This window comes from Mustelus asterias, chromosome 14 (assembly GCF_964213995.1).
Source record: "Mustelus asterias chromosome 14, sMusAst1.hap1.1, whole genome shotgun sequence".
NCBI lineage: Eukaryota > Metazoa > Chordata > Chondrichthyes > Carcharhiniformes > Triakidae > Mustelus > Mustelus asterias.
Window position 1 is genome coordinate 70,065,693 of NC_135814.1, and position 23,059 is coordinate 70,088,751.

The window sequence follows — 23,059 nt, forward strand, 5'->3', positions numbered from 1 at the left end:
ATCTAGCCTATATAATAAAACTATTTGATTAGTTACTTATTCTTCATTTATACATAGAAGCTCACGATACATCTTTTTCTGGCTGGTTACTGGTTACATAGTAATTATTCATAGAATCCCTACCGTGCAGAAGTGGGCCGTTCGTCCCATCAAGCCTGCACCAACCACAATCCCACCCAGGCTCCATCCCCGTAACCCCACGTATTTACCCTGCTATTCCCTCTGACACTAAGGGGCAATTTTAGCATGGCCAATCAACCAAACCCACACATCTTTGGACTGTGGAAGGAAACCAGAGCACCCGGAGGAAACCCATGCAGACACAGGGAGAATGTACAACCTCCACATAGTCACCCAAGGCTAGAATTGAACCCGGTCCCTGGCGCTGAGAGGGTCAGCAGTGCTAACCACTGTGCTGTCCCTTAATTGATTAATTACATGTGAATGATTATAAAACATACAATACAAAATGACGACTTTAGCCCACTGTTAGTGCAAAGGTGGTAACTTGACCTTGTTGGCTTACTACAGTAAGAAAATTCCCTAAAACTGGTCAGTTGAACTAAAATAAGTTGCACAGGCCAACGTATTTGTAACTCAGCTCAGTTTACACACCTTAATTCCATGTCCCTTAATACTCTTTAGTACTCTTGGCTAACAAAAATCTATCGGTCTCCAGTTTGAGATTTTATGACCTAAGAAGCATCACAGCTTTTTGAAGGTGAGTTTCAGATTTCCATTACGCTGTATGTGAAGCAATGCTTCTTGACATTACCCCTGAACGACTAAGCTTTAACTTTAAGATTGTGTCCCTTTTTTTTCCTGGACTCCCTAATCAGAGGAAATGGGCAAGCAAAACTATTAATTCCTTTAATTGTCTTAAACACATCAATTAGATCACCACCTAGCCTTTAAGTGAAGGAGTACAAACCCAGTCTGTGCAATCTGTCCTTACAATTTAGCTCCTTGATCCCCAGTGTCATTCTGGTGAATCTGTGCTGCATCCCTCCAAGGCTAACACATCCTTCTGAGGTGTGATGTTCAGAACTCAATGCTGTGGTTTTGCAACCAAAGCTTTTTGCATCTCTTTATGGTGGTAAAGGTTGACATTCCACGCATCTCCTAAATTAATTTTTTATTCTAGTCCATTAGCTTTTTAATTTCTGTAAATGGGCTTCTAAATCTCCCTGCTTCTGCATAGTTTGTTGTTTCTGGCTATTTAGAAAATAGCCTGATCTATCTTGGACCAAAGATAAATAAACTACCACATCCCCACACTAAATTTCTTCTGCCTATGTTTTAGCCATTTATTTAATCTGTCAGTGTCCCTTTACAACTTTGTTTCCCATCTATACTAAAATTTGTACCACCTAACTTGATATTTCCAGCAAACCTGGATATATGGCACTCTGTCCTTTCATCTAACATTTAACATTAGGGGCGGCACAGTAGCAAAGTGGTTAGTACTGCTGCCTCACAGCGCCAGGGACCCGGGTTCAATTCTGGCCTCGGGTCACTGTCTATGTGGAGTTTGCATGTTCTCCCTGTGTCTGCATGGGTTTCGTCCGGGTGCTCCGGTTTCCTCCCACAGTCCAAAGATGTGCGGTTAGGTGGATTGGCCATACTAATTTGACCCGAGTATCAGTGGGATTAGCAGGGGAAATATGTGGAGTTACGGGGGTAGGGTCTTGGTGGGATTGTAGTCGGGGCAGACTCGATGGGCCAAATGGCCGCCTCCTGCACTGTAGGGATTCTATGATTCTAGTGACCTCATTTAAAAAAAAATCAACTCAATTAATTACACATGATTTACCTGTTACAAGCCTATGCTGACTTTCTTTGTTTTGTTCATATTTATCCAAGTGCTCAGTTACTCAGTCCTGATTAATAGCTTCTAGTAATTTTCTCACAGCAGACATTAGACAAATAGGCCAATAATTTATTTGTCTACTCCTCCCATTCGTTTAACAATTTATACAATTTTGCATCTTCCATCACAAATGTTATATTTTCTTTACATCATAAAACTAAGTCAGTGCTGCCATAAATTCATGATATTTACAATCATAGTACCTGGACTATACTGAATAAGGATTTTTTCAACATTTCTGCAAGTAATATTTTTTGTTACAATTTTTAAATGAAGATTTCCTTTTACAGTAAACAGGAGTAAGTGATGTTATATTTCACCTTGCTGTTGCTAGCCAAGTGTGTGAATGATTCGAAAATGATTCAGCTAATAGGGAAAATAAGTAATTATCAAACATTCTTAAAGTAGTTTTATTTCGAAGCCATCAAAATTGTAATCTAATCAGTAGTTTAGGATGACTTCTTTTATGCATAGCTTTTCCTAGTGACAATACATAAAGAAGTACTACAATGTAACTACTACTGAAATTGATGGTCTCGACAGTTTGTTACCAAATATAAAGTGTCATGAAGTTTCAGTATTGTGATTAAGAAGACCTGTCCATATAGCTTCTTATAGCTGCAAGGTGCAAATATTATGCCATGATTCCTTGCCATTAAATATTTGCACTAATTAGATAGATATGTCTATCCAGTAGAAATAACCCTCTGTTTTGAATGATGCACATCTTCACGTACCATTTAGATAAATTCAAAATGCAGTGGACAGATTTGCAGTTTAGCCATTGAAATTCTTTGATTTCCTCAGAGCTTCTCTGTTCTTTCCTGAACAATCATGATTTCTCAGAAGCAAAGTAATGCATAACAAAGTGAAATGTTTGTATTCTCACATATTTGTCCATCCAGAACAAAGCAGCCCGCTTGATTGGCACCACATCTACAAACATTCAATCCCTCCACCACCGACAGTAGCAGCAGTGTGTACCATCTGCAAGATGCACTGTAGCAATTCACCAAAGATCCTTAGACAGCACCTCCCAAACCCATGACCACTTCCATTTAGAAGGACAAGGGCAGCAGATAAATGGGAACATCACTACCTGCAAGTTCCTCTCCAAGCCACTCACCATCCTGACTTGGAAATATATCGCCGTTCTTTCGCAGTCGCTTGGTCAAAATCCTGGAATTCCCTCCCTAACGGCATTGTGGGTCAACCCACAGAACATGAACTGCAGCGATTCAAGAAAGCAGCTCACCATCACCTTCTCAAGGGCAACTAGGGATGGGCGATAAATGCTGGCCATCCAGCAACACCCATGTCCCATGAATGAATTAAAAAATATATATTTCTACAAATGTGTTAGAGCAATTCTCTTGGCTGAAAATTGAATAAGCTAGGCACAAAACTTCTTTCATCATTGCTTTAAAAAATGTGTAGATGCAAGAAATGTGAGATGACAGATTATCTCCCCAGCAATCATGTTGATCCCTGTGTCAGTAAGGGTCTTTTGAGTCTTGCATCCAAGAAGCCCTGTGTTTAGGTAGCGAGCGCTAGCAGATTATTTGGGAGTCTAATTTCTGAGCTGGAACCTTATTCTTGTAACAAATGCCACTCAATGACTGGACAGGAATCCTAGCTACTACTGTACTGTCCCATACAAGATCACCATGCCTGGCACACAAATTGAATCAAACGTTGGACCTCTCTAGGTTTGCACTGCTTGGTTCAATGCCACATATTGCATTTACTATTTCCAACCTTTAAGGGTTCTGTTCCATTAAAAACATAATGTTAAATGTCAAAAAAATGTTGTTGGTGCCCATAAAGTGTGTTTTTATTCATGCACATTTGTTTTGATATAGGTGGGCCTTCCAGCAAAATCTGGAGTTTCTGGTGGTATTTTGCTAGTAGTGCCAAACGTGATGGGCATTATGTGTTGGTCTCCACCTTTGGACAAGCTTGGTAACAGTGTAAGGGGTATTCACTTCTGCCAGGTAATTGCAATTATGTTTTTATTTTGAGTGATGCAAAGGTAACCCCAGCTTCTTCTCTCTATTGCAAACTGTCACAAATGACCTCCTATGTGACTTTGATAAATACAGCCTTCTCGGCCTGTCTGATCCCTTGGATGATTGACCACACCATCAGCCTCCAGCAGGGTGAGGCTGCATTATATTGGTTCTGTTCTTAGCTAACCTGTCAGAACCAGAGACTCACCCACAATGGCTTCTCTTTCCATTCATGCACCATTATCTCTGGTAATCTCTAAAGATCTTGGCCCCATCCCTTTCTCATCTACACTCTGCTTCTTGCTGACATTAACCAAAAGCAAAGTATTAGTTTCCAAGTCCAGTCTGATGATACTCTGCTCTACCTTACCACAATTGCTTCTCTCAATCTTCCCCACTGCTTTCTTTTCTGGCTTTATATTTTTGTTTCAGCATTTCTCTGGTGAAGATATATAGTGAAGTAACTTGCTTTTTATCTAACTTCTAGAACTAGATCATTTGATGCAAATCTATTGGTCAGAACTGACAGTGCACCCACTCTGTACCCACACTGCTGGAAAACCCACAGTCAGTAGAAAATCCCATTGACTGACCTCGAGAGATTAGAAAATCCCAACTATTGTTTAATAACAGCTAAAGTATGTTGCCAAATTATAAGAAAGTGATGAGTGACATTGGCTCTGAATTTCCTTCTTCTTTAGACTGGCAACAGCAATTATTGGAGAAGGACTCATTTAGGCTAGCTTTCTTCCCTGTTTTGGCTGTGCCTGTTTACAGAATTGTATTTTTTGATTTGATTTATCACAGTCACATGTATTGTTTCTTGCGCGTTAAACAGACAAAACATACCGTTTTACAGAGGTGGAAAGGAGAGTGTGTTACAGTCATAGCTAGGGTGTAAAGAAAGATCAGCTTAATACGATATAGGTCCATTGAAAAATCTGATGGCAGCAGGGAAGAAGCTGTTCTTGAGTCGGTTGGAATGTATCCTCAGACTTTTGTATTCTTTTCCCGGTGGAAGAGAGTGTGTCCGGGGTGTGGGGGTCCTTTATTATGCTAGCTGCTTTGCTGAGACAGCGGGAAATGTAGACAGTGTCAAGAGATGGAAGGCTGGTTTGTGTGATGGACTGGGCTTCATTCTTGCGGTCTTGGACAGGGCAGGACGGCACGGTAGCACAGTGGTTAGCACTGCTGCTTCACAGCTCCAGGGTCCCGGGTTCGATTCCTGGCTCGGGTCACTGTCTGTGTGGAGTTTGCACATTCTCCTCGTGTCTGCGTGGGTTTCCTCCGGGTGCTCCGGTTTCCTCCCACAGTCCAAAGATGTGCGGGTTAGGTTGATTGGCCAGGTTAAAAATTGCCCCTTAGAGTCCTGGGATGCGTAGGTTAGAGGGATTAGCAGGTAAAAAAAAATGTGGGGGTAGGGCCTGGGTGGGATTGTGGTCGGTGCAGACTCGATGGGCCGAATGGCCTCCTTCAGCACTGTAGGGTTTCTATGATTTCTATGAGGAGCTGTACCAAGCTGTGATACAACCAGAAAAAATGCTTTTTATGGTGCATCTGTTTAAGTTGCTGAGAGTCATAGCAAACATGTCAAATTTTGTGAACTTCCTGAGGAAGTAGAGGCGTTGGTGGGCTTTCTTAACAAGAGCGTCGATATGGAGGGACGAGGACAGGTTGTTGGTGATCTGGGCACCTAGAAACTTGAAGCTCTCGGCCATTTTCACTTAATCTCAGTTGATGTAGACAGGCATGCTGTCCACTACGCTTCCTGAAGTCAATGACTATCTCCTTCATTTTGTTGACATTGAGGGAGAGATTATTGTTGGTACAGAAAAGAGGTAAGAGAATCTGGTGAATTGTGTCTCATCATTGTTTGAGATCTGACCCACTATGGTGGTGTCATCAGCAAACTTGAAAATCGAGTTGGAGGGGAATTCGGCCACACACACATAGGTGTATAAGGAGTATAATAAGAAGTTGAGGACACAGCCTTGTGGGGCATTGGTATTGAGGATGATCGTGGAGGAAGAGTTGTTGTCTATCCTTACTGATTGCGGACTGTGGGTTTGGAAGTCTAGGATCCAGTTGCAGAGGGAGGAACTGAGCCCTAGGCCACGGAGTTTGGAGTGAGTTTTGTTGGAATAATGGTGTTGAAGACTGAGCTGCACTTAATAAATAGGAGTGACATAGGTGTCTTTGTTATCTGAGTGTCCCAGGGTTATGTGTAGGGCCAGGGAGAATGTGTCTGCTGTGGACTTGTTGGGGTAATAGACGAACTATGGTGGATCCAGGCAATCCGGAAGGCCGGAATTGATTCGTGCCATGACTACTTTCAAAGCATTTCATAATGATGGATGTCAGAGCCACTGGACAATAGTCATTAAGGCACGCTGCCTGGCTTTCGTTGGTACCGGGATGATGGTTGACTTCTTGAATCAGATAGGAACCTCAGATTGGTGTAAAGAGAGATTAATGATGTCTGCGAATAACCCCGCCAGCTGGTCCGCATAGGGTCTGAGTCCTCATCCAGGCCAGTTGCCAGTAGTAGTCAGCACAGGGCTTGCACATATGCTTATAATTTAAGTCAGGAAAAGAGGTGGGCTCATGTATGCTCCAATTCATTAGTGTCAGCTGTGGCTCAGCTGGTAGCACTCACCTGAATCACAAGGTTCTGGGCTCATGTCCCAGTGCAGGACTTGAGTGCAAAAAATAAGGTTGACACTCCAGTGCACTACTGAGGAGATCCTGCATTTTCAGAGGTGCCATTTTTGGAGGAAATAATAAACCAAGGCCCCATCTGCCCCTGCAGATCCCATGGCACTATTTCGAAGAGGAGCAGGTATTATCCCAGATGTCTTGGCCAATATTTATCCCTCAAGTAACATTATAAAAACAGATGTATTATTATATTACTCTTGTAGCAACTCCTGCTAGAAGATCTGCTGCCCTGGTATGCTGTCTCCTCTGTCTTGCGCCATCTTCACTCACTCGCCCATGTGGTTTGTCTGTGATCACTCTGACATTCATTGCCAACTACACCTAGGTCGACCCCTCTTTTTGTTGCCCTCTATAAGAGATCTCTGTAATACTCTTCACTTGAAAAGTATCTGACTGTCCCTCTTCTAGCCTGATACATGGTCACACTATACACTCTAGATAAATCTCACGTGTTTACTGTCAATGTCACATTTCAACAATGTCTATTAACTTTTAATGATGAACATAATTGGATACTTTTTCATAGTCTATGAAGCATTTGTAAATGTTCTGGTTTACTTTGAAATATGTATTAGAGATTGTTCTTAGTTTAAATATTCCCCTGTTTCTTCTCCAGGTCTAAATCCAGCCTTTGTTTCACTCATTTTTGCTTCAAATGTGTTATTTCTTGCTATTATTTTCAAGATCACTTCAATGACATGACTCATCTAGCTTATTGTTCTAAAATGTTGCACTCCATTGCTTTAGGTTTCTTAGGTAGGTTAGCAAATAGTGAATGCTCAAGTCACTTGGAATGTATCCTTGAGATAAATGTGATCACACATTTTTGTTATCACTACCAATTCTGTTTCTTCAAGGTCTTTTAGATGTTCCATAGCTTTTTCTGTACTTGTCCATTTCAGAGCCCTGACATCATAACTTTCCATCCATCATTTGGCTCTATTTCTTGAGGACTTTGAATCGAATCATTGTACGGTTCAGTTATATTTTGCTACTGCATCCTTTCAAACAATACCAACTTTGTCTTTTATGCACCCATTGTTGCTATCCCTTTCTATCTGTCAAAGATTTGTGCAACTCTCATTTTGTGATCCCAATTCCTCTTTAGTCAGTTTACATGTATTCTTCAATTTCTTTTTGATTCCATTACATTGGGGTGTGGTTTTTTTTCTTTTTATCACTGCTAGTGTCTCATCTGTCATCTAATCTGTCATCATTTGTCTTTTTTTCTTTTCCGCTTTGGTACTCTTTCCTTTGCAGCATGTTATATACTCTTATCTTTCTATTTGCTTTCTATTTCTTCTGATTCCTCAATCCTGAGACATTGTTTTTTAACCTTTGAATGAATTTCTCTCTGAAGTTCCCGTCTTTCAACATATTGAAATCTAAGCGGTTGCACATCTTTTTTGTTTTTTATTAATTTCAGCTTCAATTTAATATTTGCCACAAGAAGACAATGATCTGAATTTATTCTCGATGCCAGGATATGCATGAATGTTTGTAATGCTGTTTGTGAGACACTGTTTCGCCATCACAATCTATTTGATTTCTATACAGATGCCTGGAGAAGTGTACTGTCATCTTTTTGGTTGCTCAAAGAAGGTGTTAGCACCACCAGATCAGTTTCTTCACAAAATTGCATCCATCTCTTTCGTTTCTTAACCTAAGGCCGTATTGACCGACGTGTTCCTCATGGTCCTTTACCGAGTTAACAATTACCACATCAGTTGACTTGGCTTAATCATAACACTTGCAGGATGTCACCATAAAAATGCCTCTATTTCCTCCTTGTTGTGATTTTGTGCCAGGACATAAACTTGTGTGGCAACTAGATCAAAAGGCTTTCCTTTGATCTTGGTCTCAGAGCATAGATTCCTCTGTCCTGAGACATTCATACTTGTTTTTTTACTTTAAGTGAATTATTTTCTGATGTTGTCGTTCGACAAGCAGACCAAAAGGATTTTTTCAATTTTAGTCAAGGTTACATTCCCTAGATTGGCCAATAGCCTTGAACTGATCTCTTGTATCATATGTTTTCTGGGGTTCCTACTCTGTTGCTGCTCCGAACATTCATGCTTGGTTTTGACGGTGCATTTGTTGCATCCCAAACCTGTGTCCATCTTTCCTGGAACTCCAGGTTTGAATGCCTCTGATCAGGTTGACACCCCTGCCACAGAGCTAAAATGACTCCTACCAAAGTCACGAGTGACATCCCATATGACTGCAACAAAGGTAAACTATCCCTCCTCATCCTTCTTGGCTTCTGCAGACATTGACATAGTTCATCACACCATCCGCCTCCAGTTCATCTTGACAATTGTCCAGCTAGGTTCCATTTTCAGTTACCTAATTATAGCCAGACAATCACCCTCAATGGCTTCCTACTCATGCATTGTTGTCTTTGATGTCCCCCAAAGATCTATCCATAGCCTCCTCGTGTTGTTTAAATTTTTCTGTCCCTTGTCGACATCATCTGAAAACACTATGTTTTCATGCGTCCTGATGACACACCATGACTTCCCAACCTCTTGACTCCTTGTTAGTATCCAGATCAGAAACCCCAAGGTATGTTATGATGTTTGACTAGACCTCAACTTATTTTTATTTTTGGTATTAGTGTGAGGATAAGATGTTTCATTCCAAGTTTGGTTCTATTGGCACGCTAGGAAGCTTTTATCAAAATAAACTTCATTTAACAAACAGTTTAACTATAATGACTGAATTGACTTAATTTTTATGAATTGAAATACTTAAAACATGACCAGATACAATTCTTAATTGCTAATCTCTTTTGCTTAGTTCCAATTTAAGCAATTTTCCTCATAGACTTAAACTATTCTTCAAAATCTGTTAGCAAACAGCACGGCTTACATGCTTGTATGTAAGCTTACACGCCAGTCCTCAAGCCTCCAGAACACCTCTGGAGAGGGAGACATATTTTTCCTAGCAGGTCCCAAACAGCAGACTCTAGGAAGAGAGAGATGCTTCTTTCAAAACCAAGCAGAAACTAACTGTTTTTTCCTGGAAGTTAACTCTTCCTATTAGTACATGACTCTGTCGCTTGTCAATCAGCCTAATCAAAACCCTATACTGAAACCTCAGAGGAAAAAACAAAAATGCATTAACTAGATTAAAACAAATATCCCATTAGCTAAGATCAATTAATAGCCTGCAATTCTCAGTTTGTGAGCTGCCTGGTACAGACAAGATGTGGAGATGCCGGTGTTGGACTGGGGTAAACACAGTAAGAAGTTTAACAACACCAGGTTATGGGTTCATGTCACATTATCTGTAATCCCCACAGCTTGCCTGGACCTGCAGAGTCTCGCTGGCTGTCTTGTCTGGAGACAATACACATCTCTTTAACCTGTCTTAATGCTCTCTCCACTCACATTGTTTGTATCTTAAAGACTTGATTAGTGTAAGTATTCGCATTCCAACCATTATTCTGTATATTGAGTTTGTGTCTTTATATGCCCTGTTTGTGAACAGAATTCCCACTCACCTGAAGAAGGGGCTTAAGGCTCCGAAAGCTAGTGGCTTTTGCTACCAAATAAACCTGTTGGACTTTAACCTGGTGTTGTTAAACTTCTTACTGTGGTACAGACAAATCAGCGCTGTGTAAACAGAGCTGAATTCTAAACATACCCTTTGCAAGAACGTTTCTTAAAGACACAATGTCATCACACTCCTTTGCTATCAGAATGCTTGCTTGGTGCCCACTCTGGATTAGCAGAAATTTCCTCCAAGTAAATATTGGGAAGACTGAAACCATTGTCTTTGGTCTCTGTAACAAATATTGTTCCCTCTCTACCAATGTCATTGTTTCCCTGCTACCTCTGGGTTTAAATCAGACTGTTTGCAACCTTGGTGTAATACTTGGTGTCCAAGATGAGCTTCTGACATTGTCATCCCTCAAGCAACCTATTTTTGCCTCTGTAATATCAGCTGATTCTGCCCTGCTTTGACTCATCATCTGTGACCTTGTCTGTGCCTTCTTTATCTCTGGACGTGACAATTTCAGTACAGTTTCTCCCAGTCCCTTTAGTTCTGCCCTTCGTAAGAGATTGTCCAAAACTCTGCCTGAAGCTATACTACACCACCACCATTCCTGTGCTGAGTGATTAAGCAGCGCCTTGATTTTTAAAATTCTGACCCTTGCTCTCAGATTCCTCTATGGCCTCGCTTCTCCCTATCGTGGTTATCTCCTCGAATCCCACAACCCTGAGATAACTGCACTGCTCCATTTCTGACTTCTTGGTCATCCCTGATTTTAATTGGTTGCCTTTGGCAGCAATACCTTCAACTGTCTGGATTTGCTTCTCTCTTTATTTCCTGTTGTAAGGTATGCCTTAAAACTTATCTCTTTGACTTTAGTTTTGGCCATCTGTCCTATTACGATCTCCGTAGGATCACTGTCACGTTTTGTTTTATACGGCTGTGAAAAGCCTTGGATGTTTTATTACAACAAAGGTATTATATAAGTTTGGGTTGCTACAGTTTTACAACAGGAACAATGATTAACTGTCATTACAAAATCATTTCCTCTTGAAAATTTCAGTTTCCAATTTAACTTGGACTTGATACTTGGCCCAACATGTTAACCTAGCTGTTACTTCCTCCTCCCACCCACCTAACTGGTGCCCCAGGATAGTAGAATAGTTTTTAAATTGAAAGAATATGGGCCAGATTTTTCAGTTACCAATTTAACTTGGACTTGATGATACTTGGCCCAACATGCTAACCTAGCTGTTACTTCCTATTCCCACCTACCTAACTGGTGCCCCAGAACAGTAGAGTATTATTTAAATTGAGAAAGGGTACAGAGGGATCTGTGTACCCAGGTACATGAATCTCAAAAAGATGTGATGTAGATATAGCAAGGGGGATGGAGTAGAAAAGTAGAGAAGTATTTCTACAACTGAACAGGACATTAATAAATATTAATATTAATGATTTGGATGAGGGAACAAAATGTAACATCTCAAAGTTTGCAGGTGATAGATACCAAGTTGGGTGGGAGGGTGAGTTGTAACGAGGATGCAGAGATCCTTCAGCATGATCTGGACAGGTTGGGTGAGTGGGCAAATCAATGGCAGATGCAGTATAATTTGGATAAATGTGAGGTTATTCACTTTGGAAGCAAAAACAAGAAGGCAGATTACCACCTGAATGGCTGTAAATTGGGAGAGAGGAGTGTGTACTGGGACCTGGGTGTTCTTGTGCACCAGTTGCTGAAGGTGAGCATGCAGGCGGCAAAGAAGGCAAATGGTATGTTGCCTTCATTGTGAGAGGTTTCGAGTACAGGAGTAGGGATGTGTTGTTGCAATTACATAGAATATTGCATGGCGGAGCAGGTTTGTGGGGCCAAATGGCCACACCTAGAATATTGTGTGCAGTTTTGGTCTCCTTTTCTGAGGAAGGATGTTCTTGCTCTTGAGGGAGTGCAGTGAAGGTTTACCAGGTTGATTCCGGGGATGGCCGGACTGATGTATGAGGAGAGATTGACTAGGTTAGGATTGTTTTCGCTGGAGTTCAGACGAATGAGGGGGGATCTCAGAGACTTAAATTCTAACAGGACTAGACAGGATAGATGCAGGGAGGATATTCCAGATGGTGAATGTGTCCAGAACCAGAGGTCACAGTCTGAGAATTTGGGATAGACCATTTAGGATGGAGATAAGGAGACATTTCTTCATCCACAGGAAGTAGTTGATGCCAAAACATTGAATGTATTCAAGATGCGGCTAGATATAGCACTTGGGGTGAATCGGATCAAAGGTTATGGGGAGAAAGCAGGTTTAGGCTATTGAGTTGGACGATCAGCCATGATCGTGATGAATGGCGGAGTAGGCTCGAAGGGCCAAATGGCCTCCTCCTGCTCCTATCTTCTATGTTTCTATGATATGACCATGCCTAGAGTACTGCATTCAGTCACCTTATTTAAAGAGAGATATACTTGCATTGGAAGTGATTCAGAGAAAATTGACTGGTGTCGTTCCTGGAATTGTCTTGTGAGGAAAAGCTGAACAGGTTGGGACTACTCATTGAAAGCTAGAAGAATGAGATGTGATCGTATTGAAATGTACAAGATTCGAAAGGGCTTTGAGAGGGTAGATGCAGAGAGGGTATTTCCCCTCGTGGTGATCTAGAACTACTGGATAGATTTTCAAAATATGGTGTCTCTGGAGATGAGGAAAATCTCTCAGGGTTGTTAATTTGTTAATCTTTGGAATTATCTACCCCCAGAGAGCATTGGAGGCTGGGTCATTGAATACATTGAAGGCTATGTTAAACAGATTTTTGATCTGTGTGAGTTCAGGGTTATGGGGGGTAGGCAGGAAAGTGTAATTGAGGCCACAAATAACCATGATCTTATTGCATGGCGGAGCAGATTCGAGGGGCCAAATGGCCTACACCTGTTCTTACTCTTTATGTTCGTTTGCATCCATTCCCTGTAAATCTGAAAGTGTTGGGCACCAAGGGAGCAGTATCCGAAGGTACTATTCTTCTACTAGCTCAAAGATGTTTTGTGCAGAATTTAAAATTAATTTTAATTTCTGGATGTTAATTACAGTTTCCAGTTTTTGTATTTTGTGTTGCTTTATTTAAATGCAAATTGTGTTCAAAATTTACAACAGTTCCTGTTGTAAACTGCCAAAGCTTCAATGCCCTTTGAATGTTTATCTTGAAAATACTACCAAAGGACAATTTGCATGAATACTCTGAATTCTGATTTAATTGATTTAAAATTATTTATAATATTTTGGTTTATTAATTGATTCTTTTCCTAAATTTATTTTTAGGATCTTGTTTCGCTCTTTAACTTTCATAATTATGACAACCTGAGGCATTTTGCAAAGAAACATGATCCTCGTAGGGAGGGTGGTGAAGTACGGGTAAGTTTAACTTCTTAAACAAGATTTTTAAACTTACAAGCATTCTTGGGAGAAATATAATTAATTGTTAACTATCAGAATATGTGGTGATCTGTTAGATGTATGAAATCCAAAGAGGACCAAATCTATTGCAATTATATTGTAATAAAATAGCAATTGCCTTGGGCTTTTCTCTGAAAACAGGAAAGAGCAGGTTTAATTAAAATAATCCGACAAATGCTGAGTTTCACACATGGTGATATTTTGGGCATTAGAATCAAGTTATGGTTTATAGTTGCCTCTTCAGGTCATGAAATTTACTCAGTAACATCATTGCATCTGTTAGCAGTTAAGAATTTATTTATTGCCTGTTCTACTGGAAAGAAAACGTTCAGTGAACAGGGTCATGCACCATTTTTGTAGTTTCATTGCTTTTAGATGTGTTCCATTTATTTCAGCAACTGGGTCTATTCTAGTTGTCATCCTTACTTTGAAGTTTAGCCTTGTGATAACCTATGCACCCAATAATTTGTGCACATACAAATTAAAGAATTTTAATTAAGGTGAAGAAACCGAGAGCCAAGATGTATGAAGATGTCAGAAGAGAAGTGAATAGGAGATATACTTGGAAAGAAATTCACAGAACTATGGGGAAAGAACAGGGTTGTCACACAAGCACAGGCAAAGAGTTGACAGGCATTCTGGTTTGAAATGTTTCTTTTTATTTAATCGTTCAACGAATGTGGGCGTCGCTGGCTAAGCCAGCATTTATTTCCCATCCCTAATTGCACTCTAAGCTGCCTTGAACCACTGCAGTGCATGTGGTATAGGTACACCTGCAGTGCTGTTGGGGAATTTCAGGATTTTAACCCAGTGACAGTGAAGGAACGACGATATATTCCCAAGTCAGGGAGGAAGTGTTAGGTGTTTTAGGAAGCATCAAGGTAGACAAATCCCCAGGGCCAGATGGCATCTGTCCTAGATTACTGAGAGAGACAAGAGATGAAATTGTAGGGCCTCTAACAGAAATCTTTGTTTCTTCATTGGACACAGGTGAGGCCCCAGAGGATTGGAGGATAGCAGATGTGGTCCCGTTATTTAAGAAGGGTAGCAAGGATAACCCGGATAATTATAGGCCGGTGAGCTTGACGTCCGTGGTAGGGAAATTGTTGGAGAAGATTCTTAGAGATAGGATCTATACACATTTAGAACTGGATAGTCTCATTAACGATAGACAACATGGTTTTGTACGAGGGAGGTCATGCCTCACAAATTTGGTTGAGTTTTTTGAGGAGATGACAAAAATGATTGACAAGGGAAGGGCCGTGGATGTCGTCTACATGGATTTTAGTAAAGCTTTTGACAAGGTCCCTCATGGCAGGCTGGTGCAAAAGGTTAAATCTCACGTGATCAAAGGTGAACTAGCTAGATGGGTACAGAACTGGCTTGGCCATAGAAGACAGAGGGTAGCAGTGGAGGGGTCTTTTTCTGATTGGAGGTCTGTGACTAGTGGTGTTCTGCAGGGCTCTGTACTGGGACCTCTGCTGTTTGTGATATATATAAATGATTTGGAAGAAGATGTAGCTGGTCTTGATTAGTAAGTTTGCGGACAACACAAAGATTGCTGGAGTTGCGGATAGTGATGAACATTGTCAGAGAATACAGCAGGATATAGATAGGTTGGAAAATTGGGCGGAGAAATGGCAGATGGAATTTAATCCAGATAAATGTGAAGTGATGCATTTTGGTAGATCTAATGCAGGGGGGAGCTATACAATAAATGGCAGAACCATCAGGAGTATAGACACACAGAGGGATCTGGGTGTGCAAGTCCACAGATCCTTAAAGGTGGCAGCACAGGTGGAAAAGGTGGTGAAGAAGGCATATGGCATGCTTGCCTTTATTGGACGGGGCATAGAGTATAAAAGTTGGCATATGATGTTGCAGTTATATAGAACGTTGGTTAGGCCACATTTGGAATACTGCGTCCAGTTTTGGTCGCCACACTACCAGAAGGACGTGGAGGCTTTGGAGAGAGTGCGGAAAAGGTTTACCAGGATGTTGTCTGGTATGGAGGATATTAGCTATGAGGTGAGATTGAGTAAACTAGGGTTGTTCTTCCTGGAAAGACGGAGGTTGAGGGGCGACCTAATAGAAGTTCATAAAATTATGAAGGGCATAGATAGGGCGAACAGTTGGAAGCTTTTTCCCAGGCCAGAAATAACAAATACAAGGGGTCACAAGTTCAAGGTAAGGGGAGCAAGGTTCAATACAGATATGCGGGGGACGTATTTTACACAGAGGGTGGTGGGGGCCTGGAATGCACTACCAAGCAAGGTGGTTGAGGCAGACACGCTAGGATCATTTAAGACTTATCTAGATAGCCACATGAACAGACTGGGAATAGAGGGATACAAACGGATGGTCTAATTAGGAACACATGATCGGTGCAGGCTTGGAGGGCCGAAGGGCCTGTTCCTGTGCTGTATTGTACTTTGTTCTTTGTGTGTGACTTGGAGGGGAACTTCTAGGTCATGGTGTTCCCATGTGCCTGCTGCTCTGGGTGGTAGCAGTTGTGGGTTTAGAAGGTGCTGTCTAAGGGGCCTTGGTGATTCCCTGCAGTGCATCTTGTAGATGGTACACACTGTTGCTATTGTAAGTCGGTGGCGGAGGGAGTGAATGTGTGTGGGAGGGGTGCCAATCAAATAGGCTGCTTTTCAGGGGTGGTGTCAAGCTTCTTGGGTGGTGTTGGAGCTTCACTCATCCAGGCAAGTGGAGAGTATTCCATCACACTCCTGACTTATGCTTTGTAGATGGTGGACAGACCTGGAGCAGTCAGGAGGTAATTTACTCTCCACAATTCCTAGCCTCTGATTTTTTTGTAGACACAGTACTTATATGACTAGTGCAGTTCAGTTTTTGGTCAGTGGTAACCCATTGATAGTGGAGGATTCAGCAATGGTAATGCCATTGAATGACAAGGGCAATGGTTAGATTCTTTCTTGTTGGAGATGGTCATGCTTTGCATTTGTTGGTGCAAATGTTACTTGTCAGCCTAAGTCTGGATTTGTTACGGTCCTGGTGCATTTAGACTTGCACTGCTTCAGCATCTCAGGAGTTAGAAATGGTGCTGAATATTGTGCAATGATCAGTGAACATCCCTACTTCTGACGTTATAATGGAGGGAAGGTCATTGATGAAATAACTGAAGATGTTTGGGCCTAGGACACTATAAGTAACTGCTGCAGTGATGTCATGGGCCTGAGATGATTGACCTTCAACAACCCAACAATCTTTCTTTGTGCTAGGTATGACTCTAACCAGCAGAGAGTTTTCATCTGATTTCCATTGACTCCAGTTTTGCTTGGGCTTCTTGATGCCACACTCGGTCAAATGCTGCCTTGATGTTAAGAGCAGTCATTCCTGTCTTCCCTCTTTTTTTCGACCAAGGCTGCAATGACATCAGGAACTGAATGACCCTGGCAGAACCCCGTAAGCAGGTTATCGTTAAGCAAGTGCCACTTGAGAGCACTGTAGGTGACCCCTTCCATCACTTTAAAGATAATCAAGAGTTTACTGATGGGGTGGTACTTGGCCAGGATGGATTTGTCCTGCTTTTTTTTATACAGGACATTTCTGGCAGCTTTCTACTTGGCTTGGTAGATGCAAGTGTTGTCACTGTCCTGGAACAGCTGAGCAATGAGCGTAGCAAGTTCTGGAGCACAAGTCTTCAGTATTATTGAAATGCAATATGCCTCTGATTAACTGCACTTGACCTTGTTGTGTAAATGGCTTGCTATGGATTTACATATCTGATCACCTATTGCACCAATATGAAAAGGAGTAGTTCTTTTGAAGTTGGTGTTAAACCACATAATTAAGATTGGTTGGAGGTATTCCGCAACCAGCAATTTCCTAACATAGTCATTCAATGTTACTTACTGCATGCCACTAATGGAAAATTGCTCCCTTCCCATCAGTTGCATCTTTTGATTAAGGAATGTCCTTTTACTCTCAATAGCCCCCCACCTATCTGGTACCTATTCTAATCACTGCAGTATTCACTAATCTGTACAAGAGCAAAATATCATCGCTGTTAGAAATCTAAAATAAAAACAAAATGCTAGAAATGCATGTGGCCGGCAGCATTTATCTAGGGAGAAACAGGGTTAATGTTTCAGTTCAGTAACTTTTCTGAGGATCAGATTGTGCAGAAAGGTCATCCGCCTGAAATGTTAACTCTTTGTTTCTCCAGGCAGATAATGCTAGATCTTCTGTGTATTCACTAACGTAATTCAGTTTTCACGCTTGTGTCTTTGCTTCATGGTGCTTCCTGAGCACTGCCTAGCTACATTCTATTCATTTATTTCAGATGTTTCTGTGCATCTGATCAGAAATGTAGAGACAGCTTTCTACTTATGGATTTGCAGTGTGATTCAAGCCACGCTTGCTAGTCATTGGCTAGTTGCTGTTGTGGATTGGTGATGCAAAGTTTTTGGCATGTAGTTGGATATACACCACACTTACCATTTGTAAGCTGTTTTAACTCTTTTTAATAATTTCCATAAATGTTCATACCCTGAAATGTGTTGCACTGGAACAAATTATCTGGTCCACTTCACACAATGGCTTTGTTAATTAATCTTTCCTTTACCCTTGATATAGTTAAATTAAAACTAAACCACTGTACTTCTGCTTGTAGTGTCATGATCTGTTGATTTACATTTGGTTTGTTTTATGTTCTCCGCTATGAATCGATGGTAAACTGCATTCATTCTTACAGTGGATGGGAGTTTTTTAATGCTTCTATATAGCTTTGATCCCTTTGGTTGTTACAGCTTTCTACAGAGTCTTCTGTTTCTTCCAGCCTGCCAGTTTTCATTTTTCATTTTGTGTTGATTCTAGATCGCTTATAAAGAAGTCAGTGGTTTTGTTCTAAAACCCTCTGGCGGGGTTAGTTTTTGTTTTTATCAGCCTTCGATGGAGCCCTGTACAGTTAAATAAGAACAGGTTAGCAAGCAATATCTGAATACAGCAGTAGTACCTAAATAAGGGCTAAAAACAAAATGGGAGTATATGGATCTTTTGAGGTTTTGCAAATGTTTTGTGTTGACTCTTCATTGGAACTGGAAATAAAAAGAGGCAGAGGTAAGAGTTGGGAATGTTGACTCTTGACACAAGAGGCTTGCATTGCGTGTATGTAACACTCAGCAGAAGGAATGGGAGATGTTATTTTATAATGCTAAGATCAATTGGAATTGCTGGAATTTATTTCTCAAAAGTGAAAATTGAAAGGCTTTTGACTATTCAACATTTTTTCTCTAAGATTTCATTTACAACACTATATATTGTGCTGGTACATTTTGCTCTGCATTTAGAAGGCATAAAGAGACAGAGTGTAAGCATGATCTTATGGTGTCAGGTCACCTCGTTTTACTGCATGACCTACCGTATCTACTGCTTGGTAATGCTACTCAAATAAATTGGCAGCCAGATTCTCTTTTCAAAGTAGACAAATCAGTTACATAAACAAAATGGATCAGAATGAACTTCTTATTTCATCAGTCTGTATAATTACTCGTGACTGTATTTGTTAACTATTGTTACAATACTTATTGTGTTAAATGTGCTTAGCATTTTTCAGGGCAGTTGAGCAAAGATGTTTTTACAAGTGTTATGGTTTCATAGAATAGCAGGTTTAGTTCAAACATATTATGAAGTTCTTGATTTTGGGAACCTAAGCATGTTATTAGAAGAAAAAATATTTTATTTGGATCAGTGCTGAAGCATTTACATGAGGGGGTGGGGAGATTTATGAAGTATTAGTGGAATAATTAGTTTATGACAATCGGTCTTAAAATCAAGATCTAATTATTCATGTTGCTTAAAATACCAGCCTTCCTTCGGATCAATGGATTATGAAAATCTACAGAAAGAGCTTGCACTTAATGGGACTCTGTGGAAAAAAATATCACCTGACCCAAATGAGGAGGATTCTTCCACTACCGTAGTGTATAGAATGTAAGGTTTTGGTATAAGAAGCAAAAGCAGTTGGATTTCATTCATGATCTCGCTCATCTGGATGATCTTTAATTCTGAACCTATTTGAAACATTTGTTTGTACACGAGCTTTTATCGTGTTAGCACTTTGAGCTTATTTTTATTTTGTTTCTGTTGTTGCTTGTTTAATGTAATACAATAATTGCTTCAGCAACCATGAACATTGTTAATGCATCAATCCCTAGCAGTTTCTTGTGTGAAAGTCCTTCCTCTAATGCTGTAACACACCATTCTCCTGCACCTTTTTGCTTATTTGTCCAGTGAGTGGGACTGCTCTAGCCATTCCAGTTGTAGCCAGTGAAGCTTCTGTAATGACTTCCATTGCACCTGTGCTGCATTATCTCTGGAGACCCACAACAATCCTTTTAAGGCCACCTCCTATTTCTCATTTACCTACTGCCATTTGATGATGTCATCTGATGGCATGACCATCAAAAGCAGAGCAAATTCAATTCTATTAATTATCATCAGTCTACTCCCACTCATCAGCAGTGATGGAAGGTTTTGTCGACAGTACAATCAAGTGACACTTACTCAGCAATAACGTGCTCATTAATGCTCAGTTTGGATTCCACCAGGGTTATTTGACAGCAGGAGTCCAGCCTTGGTCCAATTATGGGGGGGAAAAAGAATTGAACTCGGTGCTATGATTGTGACTGCCTTTGATGTCAAGGCAGTGTTTGACCAAGGTGCATCCAGGATCCCAAGCAAAATTGAAGTCAATGTAAATCGGGGAAAGGTCACCACTGGTTGGAGTCTTACCCAGCACAAAGGAAGCTGTTCGTGGTTGTTGAAGACCAATTGTCCCAGCCCCTGGACATCGCTGCAACAGTTTCTCAGGATAGTGTCCTTGGCCCAACCATCTTTAGCTGCTTCATCATAAGGTCAGAAGTGGGGATATGTGTTGATAACTGCAATGTTCAGTACCATTAGAAACTGCAGACCCTGAAGCAGTCCAAACCTGCTTTTGGAAAGACTTGGACAACATTCAGGCTTGGGCTGATAAGTGACAAATAACATTCACGCCATAAAAGTGGCAATGACCATCTCCAACAAGAAAGAATCTCGCCATCACCCTATGACACTTAACAATATTATCATCACTGAATGTCACAGCAACATCCTGTGGGCCAGAAACTGAACTACGCCAGCTATGTATATACTGTGGCTACAAGAGCATATCTGGAAATTTTGTGGCGAGTAACTCACCACCTGACTCCCCAAATCCTGTCCTCACACATTTGGAATCCTCTCCACTTGTCTGGATGAAACATTTGAGAAGCTTGAACCATCCAGGATAAAACATGCTGCTCGATTGATACCCCGTCCACTTTGAAAATAAATTCAGTCCCTCGCCACCAGTGCACAGTGTCAGTTGTGTACAATCTATAAGATGTACTGCAGCAACTCACCAAGAGTTTTTCAAAAGCACATTCTGACCCCATGACCTTTTTGACCTAAAAGGACATGAGAACACTACCACCTGTATGTTCCCCTCCAAACCACACATCATCCTGACTTGAAACTATATTGCTGATCTTTCACTGCTGGGCCAAAAACCAGGAGTTTTTGCGAATAGTGCTATGGGTGTGTCTACCAGATGGACTGTGGCAATCCTAGAAGATGGGCAACAAATATTGCCCTTACCAGCAAAGCTCACATCTCTGCAATGAATCAAAAAAAGGCTCGATTTCTTGTCCAACATCCATCCTTAGATGAGTCTCAATAGAATATTGGAACGAGCGAAGCTCTGCTTCCTGGCCACTGATTCCATCTGCCCCATTGACTGTTGCTGTGCACTAAACCATACATTTCAAAACTCTGGTGCCCTTTTTGACCCTATAATTAGCTCCTGTATCCTCCGCCATTGTGGTGTGAATGCTCTAGCTGTAGCTTAGCTGGTGTTGGAATTCTGTTTTCATTATCTCCAGAATTGACTATTTCAGTGCTCTCTTGACTGATCTCCCAACTCCATCCCTCCATAAACTGGAGCAAATTCAAAACTTTCTGTTGCCATATTCTAGCCTGCACCATCCCACTCGCTCATCACCCCTGTGTGTTCTGACCTATAATGGCTCTTGGTCCACCAACATCTGGACTTTTAAAATTCTCATCCTTGTGTTCAAATTTTTGTGTCTCCCTATTTCTGTAATCTCTGCCAGCCCTCCCAAGGATTTTCCATTCCTCCAGCACTGCACTTTTGTGCACCCTCCCCCACTCCCTTTGTCCCATCATTTGTCACCATGCGTTCTGCCGCCTAGGCTTTAAATCCGGCGACTTCCCTCCCAAGACTGTCTATCCATCTCACTCACGCTCTTGCAATCCTCTTGAGACCTTCTTAAAACCTACTTCCTTGACCAAGGATGTGGTTGGTTTTTTGTAATATCTTCTGCTTTGGTTCATTGTCATTTTCTTGTCTGCACTGCTGTGCTGCAGCTTGAGATGTTTTGCTATATTAAAGATGCTATGTAAATGAAAGGTGTTGATGTTGACCATTGAACTGTTAGAACAAAGATGATGTGTTGAAAAGGAAATGCAAAAATAACCTAAGGAGCGCATACACAATTGTCTTTCCCTCCTGAAGATTTATTTTGGTTTAGGGGTTTTTAGGTGGATTCTTCCTCTTCAGTTGCCCCTCCTTTCCTCGTTTAACTAAATGGTGGATGTTACCAGTAGCTGGTGCCTTCAAGTAGCTGAAAAGAGGGTATTACTTGGGTTAGGATTTGTGGCTGTACTAACCTGAGTGTATCAAATGAAAAGACTGAAATAAGATTGAATCCCAGAATGAGCAGCATTCTCCGACCAAGCAAAGAGTATATGGGGACTGCGTTCAGGATATTGCCTTTAGGAGAATGCAAGCTGCATTGCAGATAGGGCATTACATCATTGTTGTTTAAAGGATTCTTGTTGAATTGGGGCAGTATGCTGGCCCAGTGGTTAGCACTGCTGCCTCACAGCGCCAGGGATTCGGTTCGATTCCCAGCTTGGGTCATTGTCTGCGTGGAGTTTGCACGTTCTCCCTGTGTCTTCATGGGTTTCCTCCGGGTGCTCCAGTTTCCTCCCACAGTCCAAAGATGTGCGGGATAGGTGGATTGGCCATGCTAAATTGTCCCTTAGTATCTGGCAGACTAGTTAGAGTGGATGCATGATGTTGTGGGGATGGGGCCTGGGTGGGATTGTGGTCAGTGCAGACTCAACGAGCTGAATGGCCTCCTGCCCTGTAGGATTCTATAATTTAAGGATAAACCTGAGTTTTAATACATAACATTTGGAAAGCTTACATTAGTAGGCCTATTCTGTGTAAGCTATACTAGTGTATTGTGTGGAAAATGTGCCAGATATGATGGAAATGTGATAATACTAAAAATGGACCTGGCTTAACATTGGCTGGAGTTTATTTACAAGCAATAAATGACAAGCCAACCCAAGGTGAAAGTAAGAAATGATAGTTGGAATAATGATGCAAACAATGTATTTTGTTACTTGGTATGCTATTAGACCAATCAAGAGGCATTTGGTGTATA

General features: G+C 41.2%; 1 protein-coding gene across 2 annotated transcripts in view; it reads left to right on the forward strand.

Moving 5' to 3' along the window:
* The window catches only part of LOC144503766 (glutaminase kidney isoform, mitochondrial-like), a 156,669-nt gene that overhangs the window by 81,359 nt on the left and 52,251 nt on the right, over nucleotides 1-23,059 (forward strand). The window contains exons 13-15 of one of the 2 annotated variants that reach the window (XM_078228612.1): nucleotides 3,733-3,864; nucleotides 13,404-13,496; nucleotides 19,372-22,010. In XM_078228612.1, coding sequence (XP_078084738.1) covers nucleotides 3,733-3,864; nucleotides 13,404-13,496; nucleotides 19,372-19,500 — 354 coding nt within the window. In that variant the 3' untranslated portion in view covers nucleotides 19,501-22,010. Of the gene's footprint in view, nucleotides 1-3,732; nucleotides 3,865-13,403; nucleotides 13,497-19,371; nucleotides 22,011-23,059 lie in introns of those variants that run through there. The other variant, XM_078228611.1, reaches the window with a different exon arrangement.